This window comes from Saccopteryx bilineata, chromosome 9 (assembly GCF_036850765.1).
Source record: "Saccopteryx bilineata isolate mSacBil1 chromosome 9, mSacBil1_pri_phased_curated, whole genome shotgun sequence".
NCBI classification, from domain to species: domain Eukaryota; kingdom Metazoa; phylum Chordata; class Mammalia; order Chiroptera; family Emballonuridae; genus Saccopteryx; species Saccopteryx bilineata.
Genome location: NC_089498.1, coordinates 9,830,876 through 9,858,608, shown reverse-complemented (window position 1 = coordinate 9,858,608; position 27,733 = coordinate 9,830,876). Strand labels below are relative to the sequence as shown.

At 58.2% G+C, this 27,733-nt stretch overlaps 1 protein-coding gene across 1 annotated transcript in view; it reads right to left on the bottom strand.

Annotated features, from left to right (window-relative positions):
* CPNE2 (copine 2) overlaps nucleotides 1–27,733 on the bottom strand; it is a 41,829-nt gene that overhangs the window by 1,426 nt on the left and 12,670 nt on the right. The window contains exons 2-15 of the mRNA XM_066243620.1: nucleotides 27,193–27,410; nucleotides 24,888–25,067; nucleotides 23,485–23,559; nucleotides 21,009–21,080; nucleotides 19,818–19,901; nucleotides 19,442–19,531; nucleotides 18,790–18,888; nucleotides 18,149–18,235; nucleotides 16,411–16,470; nucleotides 14,535–14,668; nucleotides 13,638–13,692; nucleotides 9,192–9,243; nucleotides 7,686–7,819; nucleotides 223–459 (exon numbers count right to left, since the gene is read on the bottom strand). Coding sequence (XP_066099717.1) covers nucleotides 223–459; nucleotides 7,686–7,819; nucleotides 9,192–9,243; nucleotides 13,638–13,692; nucleotides 14,535–14,668; nucleotides 16,411–16,470; nucleotides 18,149–18,235; nucleotides 18,790–18,888; nucleotides 19,442–19,531; nucleotides 19,818–19,901; nucleotides 21,009–21,080; nucleotides 23,485–23,559; nucleotides 24,888–25,067; nucleotides 27,193–27,372 — 1,539 coding nt within the window. The 5' untranslated portion in view covers nucleotides 27,373–27,410. The remainder of the gene's footprint in view (nucleotides 1–222; nucleotides 460–7,685; nucleotides 7,820–9,191; nucleotides 9,244–13,637; nucleotides 13,693–14,534; nucleotides 14,669–16,410; nucleotides 16,471–18,148; nucleotides 18,236–18,789; nucleotides 18,889–19,441; nucleotides 19,532–19,817; nucleotides 19,902–21,008; nucleotides 21,081–23,484; nucleotides 23,560–24,887; nucleotides 25,068–27,192; nucleotides 27,411–27,733) is intronic.

Sequence of the window (27,733 nt, the reverse complement as noted above, 5' to 3'; positions counted from 1 at the left end):
AGTGGTCCGTCAGCCTGCTGAAGCAAGTGCTCACAGCCACATGGTCTCTTCTGGGGGCAGGGGCGGGGCCTGGCGCCGGGCCCTCAGGAAGTGCACACTCAATGGAGCAGAGGGAAGAGGGGCCTAGGGCTGGGCAGACAATCCCAGGACCTTCATCCCTGGTTATTACTGTGGCTCTCAGGGCCCCGTAACGCCCATTCCCCAGCCCAGGCCCACACTCACGTTGCGGAACTCTCGAAAGGGCACGAACTGCACGATATCTCGGGCTGCCTCCTCCCCAGTGTGGGAGCGCAGCGTGCGGCTGTCCCCGTCCAGGAACTCCATGGCTGCGAAGTCGGCGTTGCCCACGCCCACAATGATGATGGACATGGGCAGCTTGGAAGCCTGCACCACGGCGTGCCGTGTCTCCTCCATGTCACTGATGACGCCGTCCGTGATGATGAGGAGGATGAAGTATTGCTGCAGGGAGGTCAGTGGGCACTCAGCAAGGCTGAGGCCTGGGCGCCCCTTCCCTGTCCCTCCTCTCCTAGCCCCTCAAAACACTGACCCCTGGGAGGAAGGTGACTCTACTTCCTACTGCCCCAGCTGTAGCCACCTCCCAGCCACCTCCCGCAGCACCCTGTCGCTGCAGGCCTTGACTGTCTACACCCTGACGGTACAGCCAGAGCGTACACTGCCCTGGTCCTCCTGCCCTGTGCTGTTGTAGCCTGCCCAGCCTAGAGCCGAGGTCCAAGGCCTGGCTCTGCCAGGCGCCACACCGTGGGTCTCTGATCTACCTCTCTGTGCCTCCGTTTCTTCATCTACAAAGTGGGAGTAGCCTGTCCCCCAAGCACCTCAAAGAGAACCATGCCCGCCATGTGGCAGCAGCGCCTTCACTGATCCATAGCTACACGCCTGGCAGGCAGGCAGGCCTGTGGCTGGTGAGGGAGACCGCGCTGGCTGCCAGGTGCGCAGGAGCAGCCTCTGTGTCCCCTGGGCCCCTGCCCGTTCCCTGTGAGCGCAGCGGACTCGGACACCTTGCAGGAGGTAAGCAGCTGTTCTAGGCCCGTGTTCCTGGGACTGTGGGACTCGGGGAAGCATTTGTGGGGTCACGCAACTGACACAGCCTCGAGTCACAGTGGGAAGGGTGTGAGGCAGCGGTCTCTCAGTTCCACAGGCTAGTGCCTAGGAGGCAGTCTTCGTTTGGTGCTAGCGTGTCTTGACTGCCTCTACCTTCCTTATTAACAAAGAGAAGGCAGGAAGCTCAGAGCTTCAGGGGACAATACAGTCTAGCTAGACTTGAATACCATTGCACAGTTTCTTATATATTTTTACTGGTAATGACTCACTTATAGCAGGTTATAAAGTTTCTTTATAAAATTATTAAAGTAAAAAAACAAAACTGAGTAGTTCGTGTGGGTAATAGATGGTGATGGTATGAACTTCGAAGGTAGGGGTGAGTAGAGTTAGGAAAGCTCCCTGGATGACGTGTAGGTAGAGGCCCTGGGGTTCCAAGCTGGCTGAGATCTCGATTTCAACCCAGCTTTGTCCTTAGCACCCTCTGCCCCCCTTTTGGGAGAACTCAGTTTTCCTTATCTGTAAACAGCTCTTGTGGCCCTAATACTCTATTTAGAGCACTGCCTTCTACTCTGACCCTTGTGGCTCTCAGGAGGAAACGGGCTCCGACCAGTTAAGATCGTGAAGGGCAGGCCCAAATCAGCCACGTAGTCCCATTTGCTCCCTGAGGAACATACAGTGGATACAAGTTCAGTCCCGTAGGATGCCTTGCTCTCCTGTCTGCCCCCCAAACAAATTGTGGAAGGAAGAAGGGGGGTGAGTCAAATGGAGGCATGGACCCCACAATCCCAACCCCACTCCTAGCAGCAGTAGGCTGGTTCCTTGCACTGTGCCTTTAAGAGATCAGTCCCTTGGCTGGGGATACCTGTTGCTATGGAGATGGCAGCCTGAATCCCTGCAGTGGAGGGCTGCTGCTGCCAGCCCCCTATTCCTGGAGTTAGGGGTGGTGGTGCTCATAAGACCATCCAGACCCCTGTCCTCCAATAGCCCACCATCATCCAGGTACCGCTTTCCTGAGGAGCTTTTACCCCACCAGAAATATTCCAGGGCGTCTAAGCTGGCAGGAAGGCAGGCACTGAGGAAGGAAAAGACTGGGAGGCACTGGTCTCCGAGCCCCTCCCAACCCAGATGGTCACCCCCTACCCCCTCCCCTTGTGGCCCTGCTGACTCTCCCTCCACTCAGCCACACACCTGTACTGGGGGAGGAGCATGTAGGCCGGAGCCTTAGACCACCTTCCCAGGGGAAGTGGTGCAGACAGGGCCTGGGGTGCTGTAGGACCAGGAGCACCAACTAACGGTAAAAGGAGACCCTGATAACAGTGACTGCACCGCCGTCCCTATAGCTGGGACATGTGATTCTCCTTTTAGAGTCGAGATAGGCTGAGCAAGGTTAGGTGATTTGCTTAAGGCCTCCCATCTGGGATGGCACAGTCTCGATTCTAAACTAAGCCTAGCTGACTTCAAAGCTGGGGCTCTTTCTGCAGTGTCTCCTTTGCCTAGAGTTGTCTCTCCATTCATGGGGCGATACCCTGTCACCCAGCACCTAGTGTCAGGAGGCCGTAATGTCCAGGATAGCAGCCCAGGGCGAGGCCCAGAGCCATGTGGACTTGAACCCTCACTCCTGTGCGCTAACCAGCTAGCCACAACACCCACACTTAGTGTTTGCTCTCAGTTTGGGGTCGTCAGCCTTGGAAAGGGAAGAGCAGCTGACAAGTCCTGGGCTTCTTGCCCATTGTCGGCAGACCCAGGGCTTTCCAGGAGCCTCTAGTTTCCATTACAACCCCAGAGGTCCACGGCCCTACCCTCTTGGCAGTTCAGGAGGGACCCGGGAGGGGAGCGGAAGGGGAGAATGAAGGCTGGAATCAGGCAGGTGGGAAAGGGCTCTGCTGTCCCCCAGACAGTCCTGGTTACTTTACCCCAGAATTGCCCACCTCCGTGTGAGCCTTTCCTGGTTGATTTCCTGCCTGGCATACCCTCCCCAGCACAGCTCCAAGACCCAGCTGAGGGTCTCGCCTGTCCCAAGCCGATGTGAAGGCCCTCCCTAGTCCTGAGCTCTGTTTCCACCGCCAGCACTGCCCATGGGGAGGGCACCTCCTCGGGACACTCCTCTGTCCCCCGACACCCGGCCCTCCTCAGAGTAGCCCCCATGCCCGCTTCTCCGTCTGACGAGCCCGGCACCCTGTCTGCATTCCAGACACGGCCTGTCACTGTCAGGTCGAACCCCAAACCCAAACTCCTCTGTCCCCCGACACTCGGCACTCAGAGGAGCCCCCGTGCCCGCTTCTCCGTCCGAGGAGCCCGGCACCCTGTCTGCATTCCAGACACGGCCTGTCACTGTCAGGTCGAACCCCAAACCCAAACTCCTCTGTCCCCCGACACTCGGCACTCAGAGGAGCCCCCACGCCCGCTTCTCCGTCCGAGGAGCCCGGCACCCTGTCTGCATTCCAGACACGGCCCGTCACTCTCAGGTCGAACCCCAAACCCAAACTCCTAGCACCTCTCAAGGATCGCCTGGCGTCTCCTGCCTTTCCCAGAGGTTCCTCGGGTTTCCAGGACTGGAAACAGATGCTAACCCACGTAATGCTGTGGTGGTAATTTGATGGATAAGACCCTGACGTGACCACAGCAGCTCCAGGCAGAGTCTGGGGAGGCTGCGCTCGCTCCGGGCTTACTTCTGAGCAGCTGCTGCCGAGACCCTGGGGGTAGGGTGGGGGTGGGAGGGGGACATTGCTACAGTTCCAGCTGCTTCCCAGCTCCCCCTCCACTGTGACACCCAAGAATGGACAATAGACAAGACAGCGAGTCTTAGGGACCCAATAGGAGTCCCCACCAGAGCCTCAATGTGGTTCCCCCTGCCCTCAAGAGAAAATCCAGCTTCCTCACTGGCTTCCACAGCTCTGGGGGCTGGCCGACCCCTCAGCCTCCCCTGCCCCCAGCCGCCCTCGCTCCGCCCTCTCCGGGCTCTCTCACGCATCCTCCAAGTCGCATCTGGGACATCACTTCCAAGAAACCTTCCCTGAGCCCTCTCTGGGGTCGGGGCCACCCTTAGGGTTCTGTACATCTGTCACCATAGGTGCCTGGCCTGGGAGGACAGAGGCCACACCTTATGCATCACGGTCCCCTCAGTACCCACAGAGATAGTCTCGGTAAAGATGTGCTGTATGAATGAGTGGAGAGTGCAGGCCCGCCTAGAGCGATGCTCCCTACCACCTGCTCTCTATTTCCTGTACGTGGGTGTGCATGCATGTGCGCGTGGGGACAGGGAGAGGGAAAAGCCACACCAAGTATTCCCCCAGAAGCGGCTGTATGAAAGCATCAGTTAATCCACCAATTATTTTCTTCTGCTTCGGGCCTAAAGGTGCTCGGCATCACCAAATGCTGGCCCCTGAGGAGTCCCCAGAAGAGCCAGCTGCCCCCAGTCATCCAGGGCTTACTCTGCGTCAGGCACTGCTGAGCAGTTTATGTGCTGATCTGACCGACTTCTCACCATGCTTCTATCAGGCAACTCCTGTTCCATCGTTGATGGTGTTCAGGTGAGGGAACAGGTTCAGAGAGCTTAAGCAACCTGCCGTGGGTCACAGAGCCATGAAGTGGGGGAGCTGGGGTTTGAACCAGCGCATGGGCCTCAGAGCTAGGGGGTGAACCATCAGACAGTTCACCTCCCCCACACTGGCTGCAAGGTGAGACAGGGACCAGACTACAGGCAGGAGGTTGCACCTGTGGTGTCTGTTCTTGGACATCACGTAAGAGCGGCTAATAAAGATGCCCTGGTCCCACTCCAACCCAGAGAAGCTCAAAGATGGCCCAAGCTGGGGCGGGTGACTGGAGGAAGCTGCTGCCTCAGGTGGGGAGGACCAGGTTGGGGCGTTGAGAGGATTAGGACTGGTAAGGATTTGGACAAAGGGCCCACTTCTTTCCCCTGGGGGCCCTCGGCAGTTCCCCAGAACACAAGGACAGCTCTGCGGCCTTCCCCAGGCCCCACAGACCTAGGATCCAGCAGGCCCCCATGGCTCCCAGGACCCCGGTCCTGCCAGGTCTTGGCAGGTGAGCGGGCCCCCGAGGGATGCTGGCTTCATTCCTGCTCAGGCCTCATGTTTCTTTCCCCTTGAACAAGAATGCTGGTCTTTCCCCCAAGCCTTTGAAAGCTGGCCCAGGCGGAGAATGGACTGGGCGGGACAGTGGCCTGGCGGGCTGGCTGCAGGCATCCCAACAATTCCAGCCCAAAGCCCCAGGAATTTGCTAGAAAGCCCCGCCCAGGCCTTTCCCAGGTTCTGTCCCATTCAGGTTGCCCAGATGCTCACAGCAGCCCTGGGCTTTCCCTTCTCCTATTTCACAAAGGAAACGGGCTCAGAGCTGGGAAGGGCCTTGTCTCAGGCTCTCAGCTGCCACGGCAGGGCAGCGACTAGGGCAGATGATGTCCCCTGCAGCAGAGAAGACCAGGAGCGCCTTTACTGCCCACCCTCGTGCACTGCCCTCTCTGCTCTGCCCTCTGCTGGGTGGGCCTCACCCGGGAACTTGCTGCCACCTGTCCTTTCTCACCCTTCAGGTGTCTCTGCGCCAGGCGTTGCATTAGCTCATTTAATCCTAACACACGCCCTCAAGGTCGGTCCTGTGAGTAATCTGGTTGTATAAATGACGAAGCTGAAGCTCGGAGAGGTGACGTGACTTGTCCACGTCACAAAGTGAGGAAGGGGTAGGGGCAGGGTTCAAACTCTGGCAGCCTGACCCCAGGGTCCCCTTCCCCACAGACCCTTTTTCTTAAAGATTTAATTTATTGATTTTAGGGAGAGAGAAAGGCGGGGGTGCGGGGAGGAGCAGGAAGCTTCAACCCGTAGTTGCTGTGTGTGCCTCTACCAGGCAGACCCAGGGCATCTGAACCAGCGGCCTCAGCATTCAAGGTCCACGACCCCTAGTCCACTGCGCCAGCACAGATCAGGCTCCCCTCCTATCTTTGCTGCCACCTGTCAACTGCCAACATCCACCTAGTGACCATGTAGGTGCCTGCCTCTGAGCAGTCCCAATGAGATCAGGTCCCCTTTCCCTCTGGGCGAGGCACAGGCTATGTCATCTCCTCCCATGTCCCTACACAGCCCACAGCGGGGCCACACCCATCCATTCTAGCGCGCAAGGAGTGCCTGCCACGGGCCAGCGCGGGATGACAGTGACCACACAGACAACAGCCCGTCCCGTGCAGCCCGGAGCCCAGTGGGGACCCACAGACAGCAGACGCGGAGTGTGTGAAGGAGATGTTGCCGCCGTTGTCGGGAGTCCAGACGGGAATAAACAGAAGGCAGGAGACAGACGGGTGGTCAAGGAAGGCTGCTGGCAGGTGGGGGGAGAAGGTGGCACATGAGGAGACACTGAGGGTCAGGACAGAGCCAGCCTGGCAGAGTCTGGCCTGTGGTGGCACAGTGGCCAGAGCGTTGTCTGGAACGTTGAGGTCGCCGTTTCAATTTCCTGGGCTTGCCCGGCCAAGGCACATGCGACAGCAACAAGCATGCAGTGAACAAAAGTGAAGCAACTACTTCTCACTCCCCCTGCCCCTGCCACTCTGTAAAATCAATAAAACCTTAAAAAAAGAACCGCCCCGCAGAGGAGACAGCCGGGCAAAGGCTCTGCAGCGGCAGCCAGCTTGGTGAGTCTGAGGGACAGAAAGGCAGAGTCTGAAGGGAGAGGCCAGGGAGTGGCAGGTTCTGAGATCTGCTATTACAAGGATCCTCTAGCAATGGATGGAGACAGGGACAAGAGGCGAGGGCTGGCTGTGGGGTCTAGCGAAGGACAATGGTGGCAATGAGGAAGCAGGCGAATTCTGGACAGCACTTTGGAGGCAGGGAGAATGGGCAGTCTAGAAGGGACATCAGCAGTGTCCCACTGCACTCATGCAGTGACCCTTTCAGAGGACAAGGAAGCCCAGGGAGGAGAGGGGCTTGAGGAGTTTGGGGGTCAGGTGGGAATTGAACCTCAGTCCCCTCGGTCCCAGTCCGGGTCGCACCACCCCAGCGCTCCTGCCTGGGAAGTGCTGCTCGTTGCACTGGCCCAGAGCAGGTGGTAAAGACCCCTAACTCACTGCAGAGTCAGGGCAGGTGCTGGTGGGTGGGTGTCTGGGGAGGGCAGGCATGGTGACCCTTGGCGACCTCCGACACTAGCATCAGGCCTGGGGCTGGGGGCAGGAGAGGACCAGGGGAGCCGACGTTGAGGATGTGACTGTGAGGCAGGGGCTGCTCTATTAGAACTAGGTGGCGCAGAGGGCCAGCTTTAGAGCTGCAGGGACCATGCCTCCTGGCCCCCCGTGTGCCCTCTGCCCTGAGGAGGCATCTCCCATTGGTCAGAGCCTACTTCCTACTGTGCACGGAGGGAAGCGCTGGCCCTTCCGCTGGTCTCCTCCAGGGGGCCAGGGCTCACCAAGGCGAGTTTGGTCCAACCCCTCTAACACTAACAGACCTGCAGGTGAGCTGAGCCACAGAGAGACAGCTAAGAGTTTACAACAAGGGAAAGCAGAACATCCAGCTAGCCAACCCCGTGGGGTAGGAAGAATAAAGCTCCGTCTGGCCCTCCCCTGTGACAGGCAGGGAGGACCCAGCCAGTGCCAGCCCTATCCTGCACGTCCACCCTGGTGGCCGCCTACTCACCGTGGCCGTCTGTTGTTGCGTGGCCTGGGCTGCAAACCGGGCCACGTGGTTGACGATGGGAGAGAAATTGGTGGGGCCGTAGAAGCGGATGTGGGGCAGACAAGCCGAGTACGCCTGAGCGATGCCGTCCACGCCTGCCTCGGAAGCAGGAGTCTAGGTCAGCCCAGTCCTCCCGGAACCCACACCCGCTCTCATCCCAGTGGTCAGCCAAGTGGCATTTCACGCTCACCCCCAATGCCCGTCAGGAGCTCCCAGACGGCAGAGCCAGGGTGGCATAAAGAGCCCTGAGTATGGAGTCAGACAGCCTGAGTTCGAATCTTGCCTTTGCAACTTCTTAGCTGTGGGACCCGTGGTAAGTTTCATCTTCCTCAGCCCGTTTTCCTTGTCTATTCATGAGACTGACAACCTACTTTGGGGCAGTTGGCAGGAGGGGGTCTAGCAGGCTTGGAAAAGCCTACACTGACACTTCAGGGCCACAGGAAGCCATCTGGAGGTCCATTCTGCACATGCTGTGGCTTTTGCTCAGGCTTGTTGGGGTCTCTGAGATATTTGCAAAGCGCCTGCACACAGTAGGTGCTCTGTAAACAGGCACCATTCTGAGTCTAAGAGTACCTACCTGCTCTGTGGTCCGCTCTAGAAGGGCTCTGGCCAGAAATAAGGTTGGCTAACAGAAACATGAACTTGGACATGGACAAAACATCTCTGGAGACCTGCTCCAAACCAGCCTGACCCCAGCAGGAGAACAGGGTCACATTTCTTGCCAGCAACGGCATCTGCCCCAAGTTGGTGACGATGCATTTCCCTTCCAAGTACAAACCAGGCCTAGCTTTGGGGATCCCCAAGGAAGGTGGATGCCTTACCCAAGCTAAATCCTAGGCTGAAAGGTCCCACGATGGTTGAGACCGCCCTCTTTCTTACCTACCTGGAGCTCCGTTTCCTCTGCCAATACTTTCTAAAATGACTCTGGGGGGCTCAGAAATCCTCTAAGGCCTTGGGGAAGGAGGTGGGCACAGACAGCGCGCTCGCTGGCTGCCCCGTCCTCCTCCCCTCCCCCTTGGGTGCCAAGGCTCTCTGGCACCCAAGAGCAGGGTGGGGCTGGGCAGGGCCTGGCTCTCCCAGCTAGAGCTGGCAGGAAGTGAGAGGCAGGTGTGTAATTTTCCACGCTTAACTCCTGGTCTACACAGGGCTTCCTGTCAGCAGTTCCCTTAATTGTCACCTGACCACAGTGATGTGAGCTAGGCAGGTATCGCATCTCCCTAGGGCAGGTGAGAAGGCAAAGGCTCAGAGAGGTGCAGTGATTGCTCCAAGGTCAGACAGCCAGGAAAAGGCAGCAGCTAGCCTTGAATCCAGGGCCTGACTCCAACCTCTAGCTCTTCCGCCATCTGTCATGCTGAGAAAGCATGAGCGGGAGGAGAAAGGTGCAGGAGCCGGTACTCAGCCCTCACCCCGCCCAGGGAGATGGCCTGGTACAGACGCAGAGCAGGTGCAGGAAGGCGTGTCACTCACCTGAGCAGAAGGGGTTGGTGGGGTTGAAGTTGATGGCGAACTCATGGGAGACCTGAAATGCAGAGAACAGGCTAAGCTGACAGCGTTCTGGCTCCAAACCTGGTCCCGGACACGCACACCTGCCAGGCCCAGACGTCCCGCGTCCTCCCCACCAGGCCCAGGCGCCCTCTGAGGGCACCCGGCCCTTCCCGTTTCCCTCCCTGAGGCCGGGGCTATTGATACGTCCATGTCTGCTTCTGTCTCCACTGCCGGGTGGGACCCACACAGAGGGGCCCGACCGAGACCCGTCCGCATCACCCCCTTCTCTTCTGCAGGGTCAGGGCTGCCTGTGGCTCCCCGCCCCACTCTGGGTCCCTGGTGTGACAGGCATGCCTCTGAGGGCGCTGGGTCAAGGAACCCACCGGCTCTCGCTGTGGTGGGGGCCGAAACTGGAGTTCCCCTTCATCCAAGGCTGACCTTCATACTCCTGGACGCCACTGGCCCCACGGCAGTCCAGGACGGACAGGGACCAATAACTAAACCCCTTTCAGGGCTGCAGGTAGGACTGGGGGACTGTAGAGCCTGAGGCCTCCGGAGCCTCCCCGCCCTTCCTCCCGGCTGACTGGGCCAGACTCCCCACTCAGCGCCTTCCCTGCTGCACGCCACACCCCATGTCCGTGCTTCTGCCAGCACCCCCTCCTTCCTCACAACCACCCAGTGGGGAAAGGCCTCTGCCACCCCACTTTTCAGATGAAACAGGCACAGGATGTACCAGAATGTCCCCATGGTCTCCCATGTACCGAAGGGCAGAGTGGGGACTAGAACCGATCCTGAGCTCGCGTGCCGTGAACCCACTAACCTCCAAGGAGTTCCTGCCCTGAGGGTTCTAAATTGGGAGGGTGAAGAGGGCCTGGCCAAGGGCGAGCATCAGTCTGGCACAAACAGTCCCAGACGGAGACGCGTTAGCTCTCGGACACTACACGGGTGGTGCTGGAGGTCGGATGTGCCCATTTCACAAACAAAGGGGCCCAGAGAGGGAAGCCAGGTGCCAAGGCCATGCAGCGGAATGGGACAGAGACCCGGACCCTGAGGAGCCCTCCTGGGCCCAGAGGGGAGGGGACATGGCGTGGGGAGTTCACCCCAGTGCTACCCTGTAGGTGGCGGGCGGCTTGCAGACCTCCCTCCCATTGCAGGGTTGGGCGCTTCAGCCCTAAGTGCCTGGCATAGAGCCAGTCCTTTGACGTCCACCTTGGGCCCTAACCCTGCCCAGGGGTCCCCTTCACCTGTCCCCAATCTGGGCTCCAGGTGTAGGGGCCGGAGGTCCTCGTTGCCATGGCAACTTCATGAGCCTCTATAGAGCTGTAAAGGGGGCCCTGTATGGAGGGGCTGAGATGAAAATGGTTGCCAGGGAAACAGGCCTCTCTTGGGCCAACGATTGTCCGCAAAATCAGATTTTAGGAGATTTTTAGAAACCAAGGGGAAAAAGTCCCCTCCTGAGAGTGAATTAATATTTCCCTTTCTCGGCCCCCCAACCTCTTCATTTCCCACTCTCTGCCCCTCTTTGGGGGAAGGCCTGGCCTGGGGTCACGTGGGTGGTGCTAAGGGAGGTCCACCACCTGAGGCCTCTCAGGTCACCTACTCCAGCAGTCCCATTTCACAGGCACAACACTGAGGATCAGAGAGCCAGAAATGCTAGGGCACATGAGTGAGCCCCAGCAGAGCCAGGAACAGGCCTGGGGGACAAGCGTCCATGTTGCCTAAGGACAGCTCCCTCCCTTGGAGGGCAACCAGCTTGTTGCCCTGGTTTGCCTGAAAAAGGCCAAGAAACAGAACAAGCTTCCTGGAGGCCGCACCAAGCCGATTACAGGCCCCTGGGGACCAGCTGGCCGCAGGTCTTTGTCCTGGGACTCCCTGCGGCCTAGGACAATCAGTGGTCCCTGTTCACCCCGCCTGGCTCTGCCTGGCTCCTGGTCAGTGAGTTACCTAAGACACTGCTCCCTGTGGCCCTGGCAGGGGTGGGACAGTAGAGGGAGGCTCAGAACCGACTTTGGAGGGGCTGGCCTGCGTAAGCTTCAGTTTCCCCATCTGTACGGTGGAGAGAGTCATCAACTGTTCTTCCCCACCCGAGACCTTTCCATCTCTCTTCCTCGGACTAACTTTGGCTCATTTGGAAGGTCTAAGTCCTCATGCTATCTCCTCAGAAAAACAAGGCTTTCTGCATTCCTTCAGCCACTGCCCAGGGCAGGACGGGACTGAGGCCCAGGGGCAGGCAGCTGGCTGTGGGGTCCTTCTAGCTCCTTCCGGCTTCCCACCCTCACAGAAACAACACCTCTGTCTGCTCAGGCTGCTGGGACCCCAAATTCGCTGTCAACCAACATATACACCAAGTGCATGCAGGAACGGGGACACATCAAGGAGGAAGCTAAGTTACCTCCCCAAACTCTGAGCCCCAGAGGGAGCTGATAAACAAGCAAACCCACACATGCAGAGATGCCCCCAGTTCTGAGAGGCCAGTGCCCGGCAGGGAGGAGGGGCCCCATGTGAGGGGGCTCAGGAAGGCCTGGGGGTGGGCTAGGGGATGATGTATCCCTGAGAAGCAGGTGGGAAGGAAATGAAAGGGAGCAACAGGCTGGGGGAAGGCCATGTGCAAAGGCCCTGAGGTGGGAGGGAAGGAAGGAAAATCCATGTGGCAGGAGAAAGGTGAGTTAGAATGACAGGGAGGGGGAGGAGCCTGGAGGGCCAGGGCCTGGCAGGTGGGACAGGGAGGGGGCGGAGCCTGGAGGGCCAAGGCCTGGCAGGGGAGGTGGGACAGGGAGGGGGCGGAGCCTGGAGGGCTAGGGCCTGGCAGGGGAGGTGGGACAGGGAGGGGGCGGAGCCTGGAGGGCTAGGGCCTGGCAGGGGAGGTGGGACAGGGAGGGGGAGGAGCCTGGAGGGCCAGGGCCTGGCAAGGGAGGTGGGACAGGGAGGGGGAGGAGCCTGGAGGGCCAGGGCCTGGCCGGGGAGGTGGGACAGGGAGGGGGAGGAGCCTGGAGGGCCAGGGCCTGGCCGGGGAGGTGGGACAGGCTTATCCCTCCAGGCACTGCCGGGCACTCCACCTGGCCGAGCCCCACTCTCCCCAGAGTTGCCCTGTGACATTTTCAAGGAGGCTTTTGCGCAAGAGAACATCTCATTGAACCAGAATTCTTTGAAAGCTGGCTGGTGTCCTAGCAACAGGCTCCTGCTGGGCCTGCCAACACCAGCCCTCCCTGCCCCCTCTCCTTGTGGCACCATTTTGGTCCTGCAGGACCCTGCCCCTACCACGTGATGGCCAGCAGGTCCCATAGCCACTCTGAAATTCTAGGTGGAAGTCCTCCTCCCTGGGGAGGAGGGGGAGGGGAATGCTGTCTGGAAACAGCATGCAGTACAGCAACACAGACAAGAGGGGGCACTGGCTGGGGCAGACACAGGTTCAGGAGCCCCCATGCTTCTCAGCAGAGAGGCAGCAGACTCTGAGAATAAACTTCTGAGTCCATTTGCCCACTGGGAATCAAGGCCCCTGTTGTAAACATGGTGTTGGGCAGGTCACCTGAACCTCTGTTCTCTCACCTGTAAAATGGGCACCATCCCTTCTTTCCTTCTCTCCATCCCTCCATCCCGCCTGCCTGCTCCAGCCAGTCCCCACTCACCAGCCAGAGGGACCCTCAAAAATGCCCAAAGGATGATAAGACAGTGAGGAGCCCCTGCAGCGACTCCCCACTGCTCCATATGCACTGAGGCCCTGCAGGGCCTGCCCCCTGCCGACAGCTGCAGATCTCTCCACCCTGCCCCTCTTCCTCAGAGCCCGTCACACCCCCTTCCTTCTGTTTCTCCAACTGGCCCTCCTTCCTCTGCTCCCGACTTCGCACAGGCTGTACTCTCTGTGATGCTCCCTGCCCCACTACCACCCACAGTCACTCGACAAATTCCTACTGTCCCTTCCATGCCTCCTCCAGGAAGCCTTCCCTGATATTCCCAGGCTGGGTCGGGGCCATCCTCTGGCCCGTGCTGTCCCATCTCAGCACTGAGGACCCTGTCTGACTTTCGGGTTGCCAGACAGAATATAGGTACCCATTTAAATCTGAATTTCAGATAAAACAGTGGCTATTTTAGTATAAGTATATTCCCAGGCAATATTTAGGACTTACTTACACTTAAAAAAACTTGTTAATCTGAAATTCGGATGAGTAGTTTTATTTGCTAAACCTGGTATTCTCCTTGTCTTCCCCACCTGACTTGGGTGCTAGGGAGCAGAGGTCGTCCCTGTCCTGCTCCAGGCTCCAGTTCCAGTGCCTGTGTGAGGTTCAGGCTGAGAAACGAGTGTGGCTGTGGAGGGAGACGCAGAGAAGGCAGGGACCGGGGCCCAAGCACCACACCTTTCCAAACAGGTCTTGGAGAGACACCCACACAAATCCCCTCTCGGCCAGGAGAAAAGGGTCTATCTACACTCACCTTCCAGTCTGGGGGTAACTGGGCCCCGAACCCAAGAGCCGGAAACATCTTGTCACTAATAAGAGAGAGGAGGAAAAAACACTGTGAGACAACCAGACAGGGGCCTCCAGCCACCCCCTGCTCACCCTGCCCAAGCCCCCGACCCAGGGCTGGCCCCTCTGCCTTACACACCTCCGGGGACAGAAGGAAAAGCTCACTGCCTCTCACAAAGCTCTGTCCAAATGACCTACTGAGCCCAAACCCACCTCTGGGTATCTGGTGTGGCTCGACCCCATCTACACCTGTGGCAGACACAGGACTTCTATCCATGGGTCTGGGTTGCAGCTTCTAGATCCTTCTCAAACTGGGGCCTCACGCAGCCACTACACCAGTCATGGTGTAAGTGAGATGTAATGGCTGGCTCAACCTTCCTCTAATGGTTGGGAAAATTCTCCTAAAATGAGAACCCTGGTTGGCATTCAAGGCCCTTTGTCATCAAGCCCTAGGGACTGGTCTCCTCTCCTTCCACCTGCCCTCCCTCACTGCCTATCCCCCCAGCTGCGGCCACTGGCCACGCGCTGGCCCCAAACACGCAGGGCACCTCCACACTCCAACTTCAATCCTGTGCGCCCCTCCTGAAATCTCTCTCCTCAGTCTGTTCCCTGTGGCAAACTCCTCTGCATCCTCTGAGGCCCAGTTCAAATGGCCCCTTCTCTCTGTGGGTTTCCCTGTGATCCCAGGGTGCCTCTCTCTCTGGTGTTCCCGTAGTACCTGCCTCGCATGCAAACTGCTCTCTAGACACTCCAACGATTTCTTACTACCTTCCCCCTCAAGGAGAAGCCCCCTGAAGGCAGGAACCAATCTCATCGGAGCTGCGGGGAGCCCGAGCTGACCTTCCGAGTTCCTCCCTCCGCTCACCTGTCGTAGTCCTGAATGATCTGCCCGACAGCCCAGATGGCCGACAGGTACTCGTTGGTGCCCATGGGGTTGATATAGTGCAAAGAGGAGGGGTCGAGGGGATTCCCGTTGGAGGCTGTGAAGTCTATCCCAACCTGCAGAGTGGGGGGAAAGACCACCCAGTGTGACCAGAGCCCCTGGCTCCCTCTCTCACCCCCGGGGAACAGAGAGGCTGACGGGACATGGGAAGTCCACTCATCTCCCAGCCCCAACCCGCCCTTCCATAAGACGGTCCGAAACCTGAAAGCTGTCTGATCATATCACTCCTCTGGCTCTGACATCCTCTGTGGTTCAGTGTCACCGAAGCATAAAGTCTATTATCCGGATGTGACACAAAGCCAACTTACGGCCCCTCGCTGTCCCTATCTGCACATTCACCTGCTCCCATCTTAGACCTTTCTTCAAGAATCCTTCTATCTAAAGAGCCAGGCAAGCCGTCTTTTCTTCCTGGGTAACTCTTCTGTCTTTTAGGCCGTTTCAGATGCTGCATTGCCAGACCCATTACCCCATCCAAGCCAAGTCCCCATCCCACAGACCGCCAAGGGGCCCAGGGACCTGCAGCTCACGGTAGGCAAGATGCATGCCACCGAGGAGCCAGGTCCAGAGCTGGGCACAGGGCACCGGGCAGGCGCTCTGCAGAGACTGGCGGTGGCCAGGGATCTGGGCTCTACCTGCTCTCAGCTTTGAGGAAACCCCAGCCCAGACCCTGGAGGGGCAGCAGGGGGGTGGGCAGGACTGTCCAGCCAGGGAGGGTTAGGAGAGGGACCCAGGGGCCGAGTGGCCACCTCAGAACTCAGTGGCTGTGGGGTGGGTCGGCTCCCTGAGGGCAGGCGGGCGTGTCTTAGTCTTCGAGGGACCCCTGCGGGGCACAGCCTAGAGTCTGGCACACAGAAGGTGACCAGAGCCCATTTGCTAGATGAACACATGGATGCAGGAGGACCGGGACAGCCCAGCCTCTCTGTAGGTGAGCGGGGCAGTGATGACCAGCGAGTTAGAGGTCAACAGGCCAGTCTCCTGACTGTAGGGTCCTGCAGCTGACCTTCCGGGCTCAGGGATCTGGAGGCGGTGATCAGGGGCCAGGGGACAGGTGGGAGTGGTCAGAGTGTGGGATCCCAGCAGGTTCTCCGCCGGGGCCTGAGGCTTCCCTTGGGGTGAGGAGCAAAAGAGGAGGTGACTTGGACAGAAGCCTGCGGGGCGTACCCTCCAGGCCACAGACAGAGCAACCAGTCATTCTGTGGGCAGTGTTTCCTGAGCACCCGCTCCGTGCCGGGCACCGTGTGAGACGCTGAGGTTGGAGCAGAAACAATAAAACTGCTCACTTAGGGCTCTCACAGTCTGGTGGGTGGGACACACAGGGATGATTGAAAAAGACTCAAGATAACTCAGAGTGGCAAGTGCCATAGGAAAGATGACAAAGAGGACCAGGTGGCACTGGGAAAAAGCTCCCTGACAAGATGACCTCTGTGCCCCAGCCTGCAGGATGGCAGGGAAGAGTGTTCCAGGCAGAAGGAACAGCAAATGCAAAGGGCTAAGGCAGAACAGAGTTCAGTATGTGGGGAGAACAGTGCGGATCAGTGTGGGAGGGGCCGAGGGGGGACAGCGGGGGAGGGGCAGCAGGAAGGCCTGCGCCCAGCGAGGAGGAAGCTGGCTGCTTCCTTCTGCAGTGGTGCAGCCTGTGAGCTCGGTGGCTGGGCAGCCATGCGCTGACCTGCAGCTAAGCCCTGACTCAGGCCCCGCCGCCTGTGCCAGACCTACCCCTGGACCTGAGAAGTCCTCTTGCTAGAGTCGAGGCCCAAGCCCTTAGGGAGGAGCCTCACTGGGGAGGGGGGAGCCTTACGGTAAACATGAGCTGGCAGCCTCCCAGGATGTAGTCCAGGAAGGAGTAGTCCCGGTTTATCTGGAAGGAATCAGGTGGTCAGTGGGCTCTCCCCCTGCCCCTGAGGGCGGGCTCTCCACTCTGTCACACTCTCCCCGGTGACCACTGGGGAGCTGTTGCTCTGCTCCCCGAAAGCTTGGTGGAGTCAAGGAGACCAAAAAAGGCAGATGACAGAATCTGATCTGATTACAAAGCAGTCGGAGCAGTGGTTCCCAGGGGGCAGGACACACACACACACACATTCAGACAGACGTGTGACCCTGCATCCACTCTGCCCACAATTACACAACAGAGAAAGTCTCAAGTTTTTTTGTTTTGTTTTGTTTTGTATTTTTCCGAAGCTGGAAACGGGGAGAGACAGTCAGACAGACTCCTGCATGCGCCCGACCAGGATCCACCCGGCACGCCCACCAGGGGTGACGCTCTGCCCACCAGGGAGCGATGCTCTGCCCCTCTGGGGCGTCGCTCTGCCGTGACCAGAGCCACTCTAGCGCCTGAGCAGAGGCCAAGGAGCCATCCCCAGCGCCCGGGCCATCTTTGCTCCAATGGAGCCTCGGCTGCAGGAGGGGAAGAGAGAGATAGAGAGGAAGGAGAGGGGGAGGGATGGAGAAGCAGATGGGCGCTTCTCCTGTGTGCCCTGGCCAGGAATCGAACCCGGGACTTCTGCATGCCAGGCCGACGCTCTACCACTGAGCCAACCGGCCAGGGCGAAAGTCTCAAGTTTTTATTGGGCCCATATGCCTCTCCAGCTCTTACCAACCTCCGCCTCTAACAGCAAGGCCTGGCCTCTGGCTCGAGGCCTTGCCCTACAAATTAACACAGCTGGTTTGATGCTCTTTGTCCAATTTTGGCAAAGGATGCTGGCCTTCCGAGTTGGGTAGTTTATAAGGGCTCTTTTCAATATAGATGCATTTAAGTAGAAAAAAGAAGGAAAAACAAAAGTATGAAAGGGGTTGTGAACGATAGAAGTTTCAGAAACAAGGACCTGAAATCAGGGTGCTGCCACCGGACAGCTTAACTCTCACACAGCCTTTTGATGTCGCGGCCTCACCAGTGAATGGACCCAGCCCAACAGCGTGGTCTCCAGACCAGGGCGAGGCCTACTAGCTGGTAGATGGAGTGCTGGGACCCGCTCGGGTCCTTCCAGCCTGGCGTCCAGGTCTCTGGCTGCCCTGGCCCAGAGAGCCTTGGTAACATTCTGCCCAATTCCACCCGACACCTGGCTACAGAAGACCCGGAGGCCTGGCCCCTGACCTCAGCCCAGCCACTGCTGGTGTGAACTTCACTGCCTTTCTGGGCCTCAGTGACCCCAACTATACCATGGGAGTCACAGCTACCTGAGCCCTCACTGATGTCCCTGCCAGGGGACAATGTGCCGTCCCAACATTCTTTGCCCCTCGGATGCCAAACATGCACTGGCCAAGCTGCCCACATGGGAAGCAGCAACTCACGTACAGCTATTCTCCAACTAGGAGGGGCTCTGGAAAGTCACCTCATGTCCTCTGCACGGAGATGTGACAGGAAACTAACCCTTTACAGGCTTTACCTGATTACATCCCCATTCTACAGATGAGGAAAGTGAGGCCCCAACAGGTCAAGCTCTGAAATTCAGAGCCAGGACCAGGGCTGTCAGAACTAGGATCGGAACCCAGGCCCCGCTGGCCCTGCCCTGTGCCTCCCTCACTCCCCGCTGGCTCACCTTGCAGCATCGTAGGATGATAATGCCCGAGTTTTTATAGTTCTTCTTTTTCCTTTGCTTCTTGGGATTAATGCACTCAAACTCCAGCTGGGCAACACGGGAGGAGGAAGAGAAGTTCACTTCAGGGTCTGCATGGGGACTGACCCTCCCCTGGACCCCCAAATCCCCTCCACAGCATTGAACAGGGGCAGCATGCCTCCTCCAGGAATGTCTACATCCTTCCTGGATGTCTACACCGAGAAATGGGTCCTGCCACTTGAGTTCACACCAAGCTAAGGCTCTCCAAGATAGAAGGAGCTGCACCTGCCCCCGGCCCCAAGACAACACATCCATGTCCTATCTACTCATGAGCCCAGAACTGTCCCCAGGGTCTGGCTTCTCGGGGTGAGTTACATGGACACCTCCTGAGTGCTCACTATGCACTAAGCATTTTACCCTGTATTATCTCATTTAATTCCCACTCTACTGCTCTACCCCATTTGACAGATGGGGAAATTGAGGCTCAGAGAGATTGGATGTCCTGCTCAAGGTCATACAGCCAGAGAGGTGAAATCTGAGCCCCAGTCTGCCTGATTCAAAAACCTGTGCCCCTGCCCTGTCCCCTGCGGCGGTCTTGGGTCACACACATGTGCCCATCTTACCGGGACACCATCACGAGCCTCACACATCTGTGACACCGAGGTCTGGAACTCGCCGATGAAGTCATGGCCCCCATCGTTGTCATAGTCGTAGCACATGACCTGGGGTGGGTCCAGTGAGGTCACCCCAGAGCTGCCCCCCCAGCCCCTTTCCGCTTCCTGAGCAAACCCCACGTCTTCTGGTGGTGCCTCCCGGCAGTTGGGGACACAGAACTAGAACCCAGGGTTCCTCGGACCCTGTCTGGGCACCCTGCCTGGCCTAGCTGCCTCGCCCCACCCCATCTGCTGTCAGACACCGCCCCTGCGGACTGAGGACAACTGTGGACTGGTAATCTTCACCCTCATCACAGCGACAACACTTGGTCCTTCCCAATGGTTCTCATGTTCATTATCCTAGCAGGCAGCACCTCAAGCCTTGGGGGGAACAGGACAGTCGCCCTGTTTTAGAGAAGGAAGGGGCTCACGAAGCTGGCAGCCCTGCCCAGGTCACCCAGACAGACCAGGGACAAGGACCCACGTCTCCTCCTCCTCCTCCCAGATGGGTTCTCTTTCCATATGAATAAGAGTTTGCCAGGGCTCCCCCTGGAAGTCTCGGGCAGGCGACGGACAGGCTGGAGCTGGCAGGGTAGGGCAGGGCTTCAAGGGGCCCCCTCACCTGGATGGGCTTCTCCACGTCCCCATCACACAGGGACACCAATGGCACAGTGAACGGTTTCCACACAGGGTCCAGCGTGTACTTGATCACCTGTAGGAGTGAGGTGCAATGGTGCACTCAGACCTGTGAGCAGTCACTGGGGTCCGATCAGCCCAATGGGGACAGGGAGTGACAAAATGGAGAGACCCACAGCCACGCTCCTGAGGTCAGAAGTGGGCTTCCCTGTGGCAGGGAGAACAAGTCCAATCCTTTAGACACCGACATGTGTTTCCCCAGCACTGCGTGGCTATGGCGGCGGGGCCCCATCCTGAGCCGCGGGGGCTGGCTGGATGCAGACCCGCTGGCTTAGAGACTCCAGGGCTCCCCACACACCCACCTCAGTCCTGTGGACCAGCATCCACTTGCCATCATCTCCTGGCTTATAGAACTCGAGAAACGGGTCTGACTTCCCGAAGAGGTCCTGGAGGAAGCAGGAGGACGCAGGTGAGGGAGGCACCCTTCCAATTCAGATGGGAGGGGGTGGTCCAGCGGCCTCCCAGCCCGGTGTCAGAGGCGGGGGCTGTGGACAGACCCTCAGCCTGTGCCGGGCTCAGCCAGTGGCCCAGAAGAACTGCTGCAGCCTCCCGGAACCAACAGCCTCCCCCTGGAGAAGCCACTCCACCCTGGGGCTACCACAGCTGGTACGCAGGGAGCCTGAGCTCTGGAGCCTGCGAGAGCACGATGCCAACTCCTCAGACCAGGCAGGGCGTCAAAAAGGGGATTGTTCTGCAAGGTGGGGCCCCCAGCAGGGGCAACTCTAATTTAGTGGGAATCTGAAAAGGCAATTCTCCTAAGCACATTACAGAAGGAATATGTCCTTTAAAACTCCACTTATTTAAGTTAAAAAAGAATCTCATTCTAAATAGTCTAAATCAAGTTGGGAGACAGAAAATAAATACGTAAATAATGTATATCAGGCAGTCATTAGTATTAAGGAGACAGGTAAGGAGGGTCGGGAGATCAGGGACCACAATTTTGGGGAAGGCCTTGCTGAAGAGATGATATAGGAGCAAAGGCTTGATGGAGATGAGGGGCCATCATGAGAATATTCAAGCAAAAGAACACTGCAGGCAGAGGGAACAGAACGTGCAAAGGTCCTGAGGCAGGAGGGTGCCGGGTGTAAACCTGGGGCAAGGAGGAGGCTGATTTGGCTGAAGAGGAATAAAGGTAGGGAGAGTGAAAGGGGTGAGGTCAGGGGGTCTGCGGCTGTGGACACACCAGTGGGGTCCCATAGGTTACTGTAAGGATCCTAGCATTTACATACAGTGAGATAGGGAGTTCCAAGAAGTGGGTCTTGACAAGGAGCCATGTCTTGAATACTCCTAAGTAATGAAAACTCACTACCTCAATGGTGAAGAGTTTCTAATTTGAGGTGGCCAGTAGAGTCCTGTGCTATGGGCCCATCCTTTGGTGGGGGTGTGGGGGGGTGGCAGTGATGACAGTGGTGATCAGAAGTTCCAGGGCTAGGCCACTGGGGCTGGGAGAGGGATACTGCTCCCCGAAGGAGAACTCCCTCTGGCCACCTCACCTTCTTGTCCAGTTTCCTGCCCGCCAGACTCAGCGTGATGACCCGGTTGTCTGACAGCTCCTGGGCAGCGATCTGGGAGGCCGGAGGAACAAGGGCGCTCAGGACCTGCTCCTGAGAGTCCCCAGCCCCCAGGAGTCCGTTCTCCAGGGCGACGAGGGGGCAAGAAGGACAGGGATAGTGACCTGGGACAACTCTCTCGTCTTCCTAAAACCTCAGTTTCCATCTTCTGAAAGATGGGATGTCCCATCTGGGTATGAGGAATCGAAAAGCGACCCCTGTGGCTCAAGAGGGGGCTGTGGGGTGGTGAGGGGAGAGACAGCAGGGGCAGACAGGAGAGGTGGCCTTGCGCCCTGGGGAGAGGTTCTGGGCCGGGGAGCAGCCTGACAGGTCCCCTCTCACCCCCCACTAAAGCCCCAGAAATCACAGCCACCTCCGAACACCAAGTTGTCAGGGATTCCAGCAACTTCCCTGTGCAGCTAGGGCAGTGGTCGGTAAACTCGTGAGTCAACAGAGCCAAATGTCAACAGTACAACGACTGGAATCTTTTTTGAGAGCCAAATTTTTTAAACTTAAACTATATAGGTAGATACATTGTTATTAACTTAATTAGGGTATTCCTAAATTGGCCAAAGAGTTGCACTCAAGGGGCCAAAGAGCCGCATGTCGCTCGTGAGCCACGGTTTGCCGACCACTGAGCTAGGGAAACGGAGGCCCAGGGCAGGTGCAGAAGCCACCTGAGCCCCTCTGCTGTCTCGCCAGCTCACACTGTCGTCTATCTTCCGTGCCTTTCCCATCAGCCACGGCTGCCTGGCCCCAGCCAGCCCGAGATGGCCCAGCTGGGTCACCCCAGTCCAGCGGCCCCTCCAGGTTCCCACAGTGGCAGGAAATGCCCTGTGGTTCTCTGGTCCACAGCAACAGTGGGCTGCGTCTCTCTTGGCTAGCTTCCCCTCCCCCCCCAACACCTCCAGGACGGCCTCACTGAACATACTAATGGACCCTCCAGAACCGCAGAAAGAGGCCACGGTGGACGCCTGTCTGCCTTCCTCTCCAGCTGGGACACGTTCCACAACCCTGCAGGGTGGCTCCTGTCGTTGCCCCCATTTCACAGAGGAAGGAACCGAGGCCTCGAGGGGGGCGGTGGAGATGCTCGGGGAACGGCGTCTCAGGCCGGGTTGGCTTCCAGGGGGAGGGGAGCTGGCTTTGTGAAGGCCAGGTGATGGGGAGGCTTTGAGCCCTAAGAGGTGGGGGGAGGTTGGAAGAGGTCATTTCAGGTGGCAGAACAGTAGATAAAGGCCTAGGGTCTGTGTCAAGGTGTGCTGAGAATTCAGTTTGCCTTGAATCCAGGGCATGTACACGAAGCCCGTTAGCCAGCTGAGGCAGGAGAGCCAGGAGGGCACTGCCGGGGTCCCTCACAGCCGGGTCCCTCACTGCCAGGTCCCTCAGAGCCAGGAGGGCACTGCTGGGTCCCTCATAGCCGGGTCCCTCAGAGCCAGGAGGGCACTGCCGGGTCCCTCACAGCCGGGTCCCTCACTGCCAGGTCCCTCAGAGCCAGGAGGGCACTGCCGGGTCCCTCACTGCCGGGTCCCTCAGAGCCAGGAGGGCACTGCCGGGTCCCTCAGAGCCAGGAGGGCACTGCCGGGTCCCTCACTGCCTTGACTACAAGGCTCCACCACCAGGCTCCCGTTAAGAGCCAGGGAGGTTCCATCACAGGACAGCGACACCGTGTGAACACACAAGGTCCAGCCCTCTTCTCTCCAATGTGGCCAGTTCTCCATATGGCCCAGGTTCTGAAGGGGGTCAGTCTAGGAGAGGATCTCACTAATTGAACCGCCCCAGACCACTTCCTCTCTGGGCTTCAGTCCCCTCATCTGTAAAACAGGGTTCTCTGCCTTCCTGGAATCTGTGAGGGCCTACGAGCTCATCCCCGCAAGGGAGCCAGCCGAGCCTCGCAAGAATTATTTAAGTACCCCGAGAACCACTGCGCACCGTGGAAATCATTGCGCATCACAGAAATCATTGAGCATCGCAGCATCTCTGCGCACTGCAGCCACAAGCCCGGCTCTGCCCAGCGGGGCGCTTCGGAAAGACACCCCCCCCCTGTGGAGGACACCCCCCCCCGCGTGTGGAGGGGGTGCAGGGAGGGCTCTGGAGGCCTCCAGAGAGGAGTAGGAGCGCACCTGCTCCAGAATAGGAGCCCATGCGGGCCTCTGACAACCCCCTATCCCCAGCTTGGCGGTCCCCAATGCATCATATGTGGAGCCGGGAGCCCGTTGCTAAGAGACCTGTTGCTAAGTTGTAAGTTGGGCTTTTTCACTCCAAACAAAGCTGGTGATTATCTGTCAGGGAAGCTGCCCATTGATGGGGGAGGGCTGGGGGCAGAAGTGGAGGGGGTACGTGGCGGGGGTGGGGGTACGTGGCGCGTGGGGGGTACGTGGCGGGGGGTGGGGGGTACGTGGCGGGTGGGGGGGGCTGGTACCGTAATCAAGCCCTTCCCTGCAGGCTTGTCATTCATCAGCAGCAGAGGCCGAGTGATCTTCTTGCTGGAGACGATCTGCAGGGAGAGAGGAGAGCGAGGAGCTCGGCGAGGCTTGGAGAGAGAGAAACATGCTCAACAGACACCACTCACAGCACGCTGCTCCGTGCCAGGCGCCGGCTAAGCCTGCCCCGCGTGATCGTCCTGAGGGACAGACAGCAGCTCTTGTAACCCCACTGAGGGCTGAGGAGACTGAGGCCCAGGGAGGTGAAGACACTTGCCTGAGGTCCGCCAGCTGGGCTGGGATCCCAGCGGTCTGACTCCCCCCGACCTGGCTGCCCCCAGGAAAAGGCTCCTGCAAGGCTCACATTCTGGAGACAGCTGGAGGGGTTCTGACCCTCTAACCCTCACTCCCTCCCCCAAAGCTATCCACAGACCACACCGTCCTCCGCTGGACAGGGTTCGATCCCGAGTCCCTCTACGTGTTTTCATTGGTTTGCATAAGATATACATTCACACCAGCTTCGGTGATCAACACAACATAGCGAGGAAAAGTGGCCCACACTGTCAAGTTGCCTTCCCGCCGACTCCACACACCCACTGCCTCACCCTTCCTGGGCCACTGTGGTTCTGTGTTACCCCTAAGCTGGGCTTCCTCTCCGGTCCCCTCCCTGTCCTGCTCCCTTCTCTATGCCACTGGGGACCGCAGAACCCCGTCCCCTCTCCTCTGGGTTGTGGGGGTTCACCAGTGGGAGCACCAGCCGGAGCCAGGAGAGCAGGTGGGGAGAAGGCTGGGCTGTGGTTTGGCAGAAGCTTTGTTCCTTGTCACTGGCCTCAGCTGCAGTCCCCAGGCCTCCTCATCCGGGCCACAGCCCTCTCCAGGCCGTGACAACACGACTTCCTGCCCCGCCCCGCCCCTCCCCCCAGGCTAGGGTGGCCAGGTTTACCTGGTGTCAGGTCCCTGCCCCTGCCCTCTGGCCTGAAGCTCCCTCCTCAGTGACCTTTGTTGAGCATGCGGGCCCATGGGCTGGCTGGACGCTGACAGATGCACCCACTTCTCACACACCCACTGGACCCTTGCTTTCGTCATTGAACAAGATCTCTCGCAAGGCCTGGGGCACGCCCATCTCCACTAGGACCTCTCAGCATTTTCCATTTTATTCCCTCACCACCCCTCTAGGCTGGGCAGTCATTATTCCCAAGTGAAATATGGGGAAACTGAGGGGCTGGGGCTCGTCCGAGGGCCCACGCCATCAAGGATGACTGGAATGTGTCGGGCTCTGCAACGGGCCCCAGACCCACCAGGCTACTTCCCCCCTTTTCTGCCTGCTGGCCCCTCCAGATGGGTGCCATCTGGGGGCCTGATGGCTGCCTTGCCCCCTGCCCGCCCCGGAGGGCTGGCTCACCACGCCCAGGCTGCAGGAGAACTGGCCCAGGAAATCGTGCTCGTCGAGCTGCGCGCTGGACTTGTCCTGGTCGAACAGGGCGAACTTGAGCTTCTGCACCTCCTCAAAGTGGTAGTCGAGGACGAACTTCTTGGAGAACGCGGGGTTGAGGTTGTTGATGGCAGTTTCTGTCCTGTCGTACTGGCAGAGAGGCGGGGAGATGGGGGTCAGAGTCAGGCCCTGGTCAGCCCTCCTTGGGCTGACGGACCTCACTGCCCCCTCGCCGAATATGGACTCTGTAGCAGGCACGTGGCCAGTTACCCAGATGGCTGTGGGCTGTTCTCAGCTCACAGAGGACACCGAAGCACAGAGAGGTTAAGCAACTTACCCAAGGTGGAACAGCTAGCAGGGCGGGGCCAAGATTTGAACCCAGGTCTGACTCTAGGGCCCATGCTCTTAGCTCTCTGGCCCTGGCTACATGCTCAGGTACCAGGATACAAGCTCGGACCCTTTCCCTGCCTGGCCGAGTGACAGGGCAAGTCTCCTTTTCCCAGCTGGCCTCGGGTTCCATTTTTGTAAAAAAAAAAAAAAAAAGCAATTTGACTCTGTGTTTTTTGTTCTTATTTTGGGAGAATCCTTCTTCCAAACCACATTTTACATGGAAGCTGAGGGAGGAAATAAAGGAGAAGGGATGCTGGGGGGAGGAGGGGCGGGCGGCTTCCCACCCCTCCCGAGGGCAGATGTTTGTGCCTTGTTTAGATTGCGGGACTGTCAAAACTGGAATTGAATAGCCCCCAAAAGTCCCACCCGCTGCTTAGACCGAGGCCCGGTGAGGACAGGAGCGGTACTGTGGGTCAGCGCGCGGCCGGGCCAGGGACCCCGCCTCCTGGCCTCTCCACACTACGGCCCCAAACCACGGACCCCGAGTGACCGTCTATTCTGGGGCCTGGGCTGTGTTGATTTTTCCTCCAATCCAGTCCGTTTCCAAGGGCTGGAGCAGCAGGGAGAGGTCTTGCTCCTGGCCTAATTTTAGCCAGGGTGGCCTGACTGGGTGGGGGGTAGGGGCCGGGTGGAGGGAGTGTCCTGAGTGGGGGTCAGAAGCAGTTGGGGGGGGATACCATTCCCTGACAGGCAGGCTGAGGTTCCAGAGACCTGGCAGAGGGGACAGGATGCAGCAGACACGCCAGCCTGAGGCCCAGAGCTCCCCCCAGGAGTCCTCGGCTGACCCCAGGCCCCACCTCCCACCTCTGGCTGCATCCCCAAAGCACTGGTGACACGGAGAAGTCCCTACCTGCTCGGGGCCCCCGCTGCCCCTGGCAGCATAAGGAGCCAACACTGTTGCTTTGCAAACCACAGCATGGTCATTTAGCAGGACGCCCAGTGTGGCAGGTCGGTTAATTACAGTGACAAATAGACATATATTTTGGGAAATCTACATGCATATAAAACTATCTGGGAGGCTGGATACCAAACTTTTACCAGAGGTCCTCCCTGACAGGCAGGTTCCCCACCATTCTGAGTTTCTTCTTTAGGTCTATCTAAATTACTACATAAAATATAGACCCTTGTTGGGCATAGGAACAAAGAATTTTTAAAACTGAAAAGTCTTAACAGTTTGGATTTCTCAATATCCTTCCTGAAACCGCATTGCTCCCCAGTTCAGGAGTCTACGGCTGTGGTTCATTCCATCGACACCCCCAGCTCTGGGCTCTTCAAGGTAGGCAGGGGGGGGAAATTCTCATTTCGCAGATGAAACCATCTCAGAGAGGGATAGCCACTTGCCCGAGGCCACACGGCAGTGACAGAACCAGGCCTTGATCCAGCACCAAGACCAGAGCCTGGGCTCCCCATTTCCCCGTCTGCCCCGCACTGACTGTGTTCATTTAGGAATAAGTGGGAAAAGTTATTTAACAGTGGAAGCAAGCATTTTGTAAAAACGCTAAGGTTTTAACTATATAATAATTTAAAATATTATGATATAAAAAATAAATATAAAATTATATTTTAGAGAGAAAGAGAGGAAGGAAAGAGAGAGAAAATTGATTTGTTGTTCCACTTATTTATGCATTCATTGGTTGCTTCTTATATGTGCCCTGTCCAGGGATTGAACCCGCAACCTTGGTGTACTGGGATGACACTCTAACCAACTGAGCTACCCGGCCAGGGCTAATATAATTTAATTTTAAGAGAAACAATTTTGAAGTAATCCCCAGCACACACCCCGATCACCTACAAGGGCCTGACTGGAGGCCCTGGATCCAGTGGGAGATTCTCCCCAGCCACCAGTCACCCCCCACGCCCCACCCACACCCACAGAGGGCCTCACCTCAATCCACCTGCCATTGTTCTCCGTAAAGAGGACACAGAAGGGGTCAGACTTGGAGGTGACATCCCTGTCCAGCAGGTTCTGGCCACTCACGGACAGCTCCACCTTGCACACGCAGTACTGGGAGCCCGTGGGGGCGGCCCCTGCTGCTGGGGCACCCCCACCCGGTGTGTAGGCCATGGGCGTTGGCGGCTGTAGCGGCAGCAGCTCCTGACAGTCTGTGGGGATAGAGGGAGGGTCAGAGACGGAACGGACATCTACCACACCACCGGACCTCCAAGATGTGTGTAGAGAGAGGGAGGGAAGTTCTGCATGGGAGGGTGGGGGGAAGGGAGGAATAACATGGACTAAATCAGGGGTCCCCAAACTGCGGCCCCCTGAGGCCATTTATCCGGCCCCCACCGCACTTCCGGAAGGGGCACCTCTTTCATTGGTGGTCAGTGAGAGGAGCATAGTTCCCATTGAAATACTGGTCAGTTTGTTGATTTAAATTTACTTGTTCTTTATTTTAAATATTGTATTTATTCTCATTTTGTTTTTT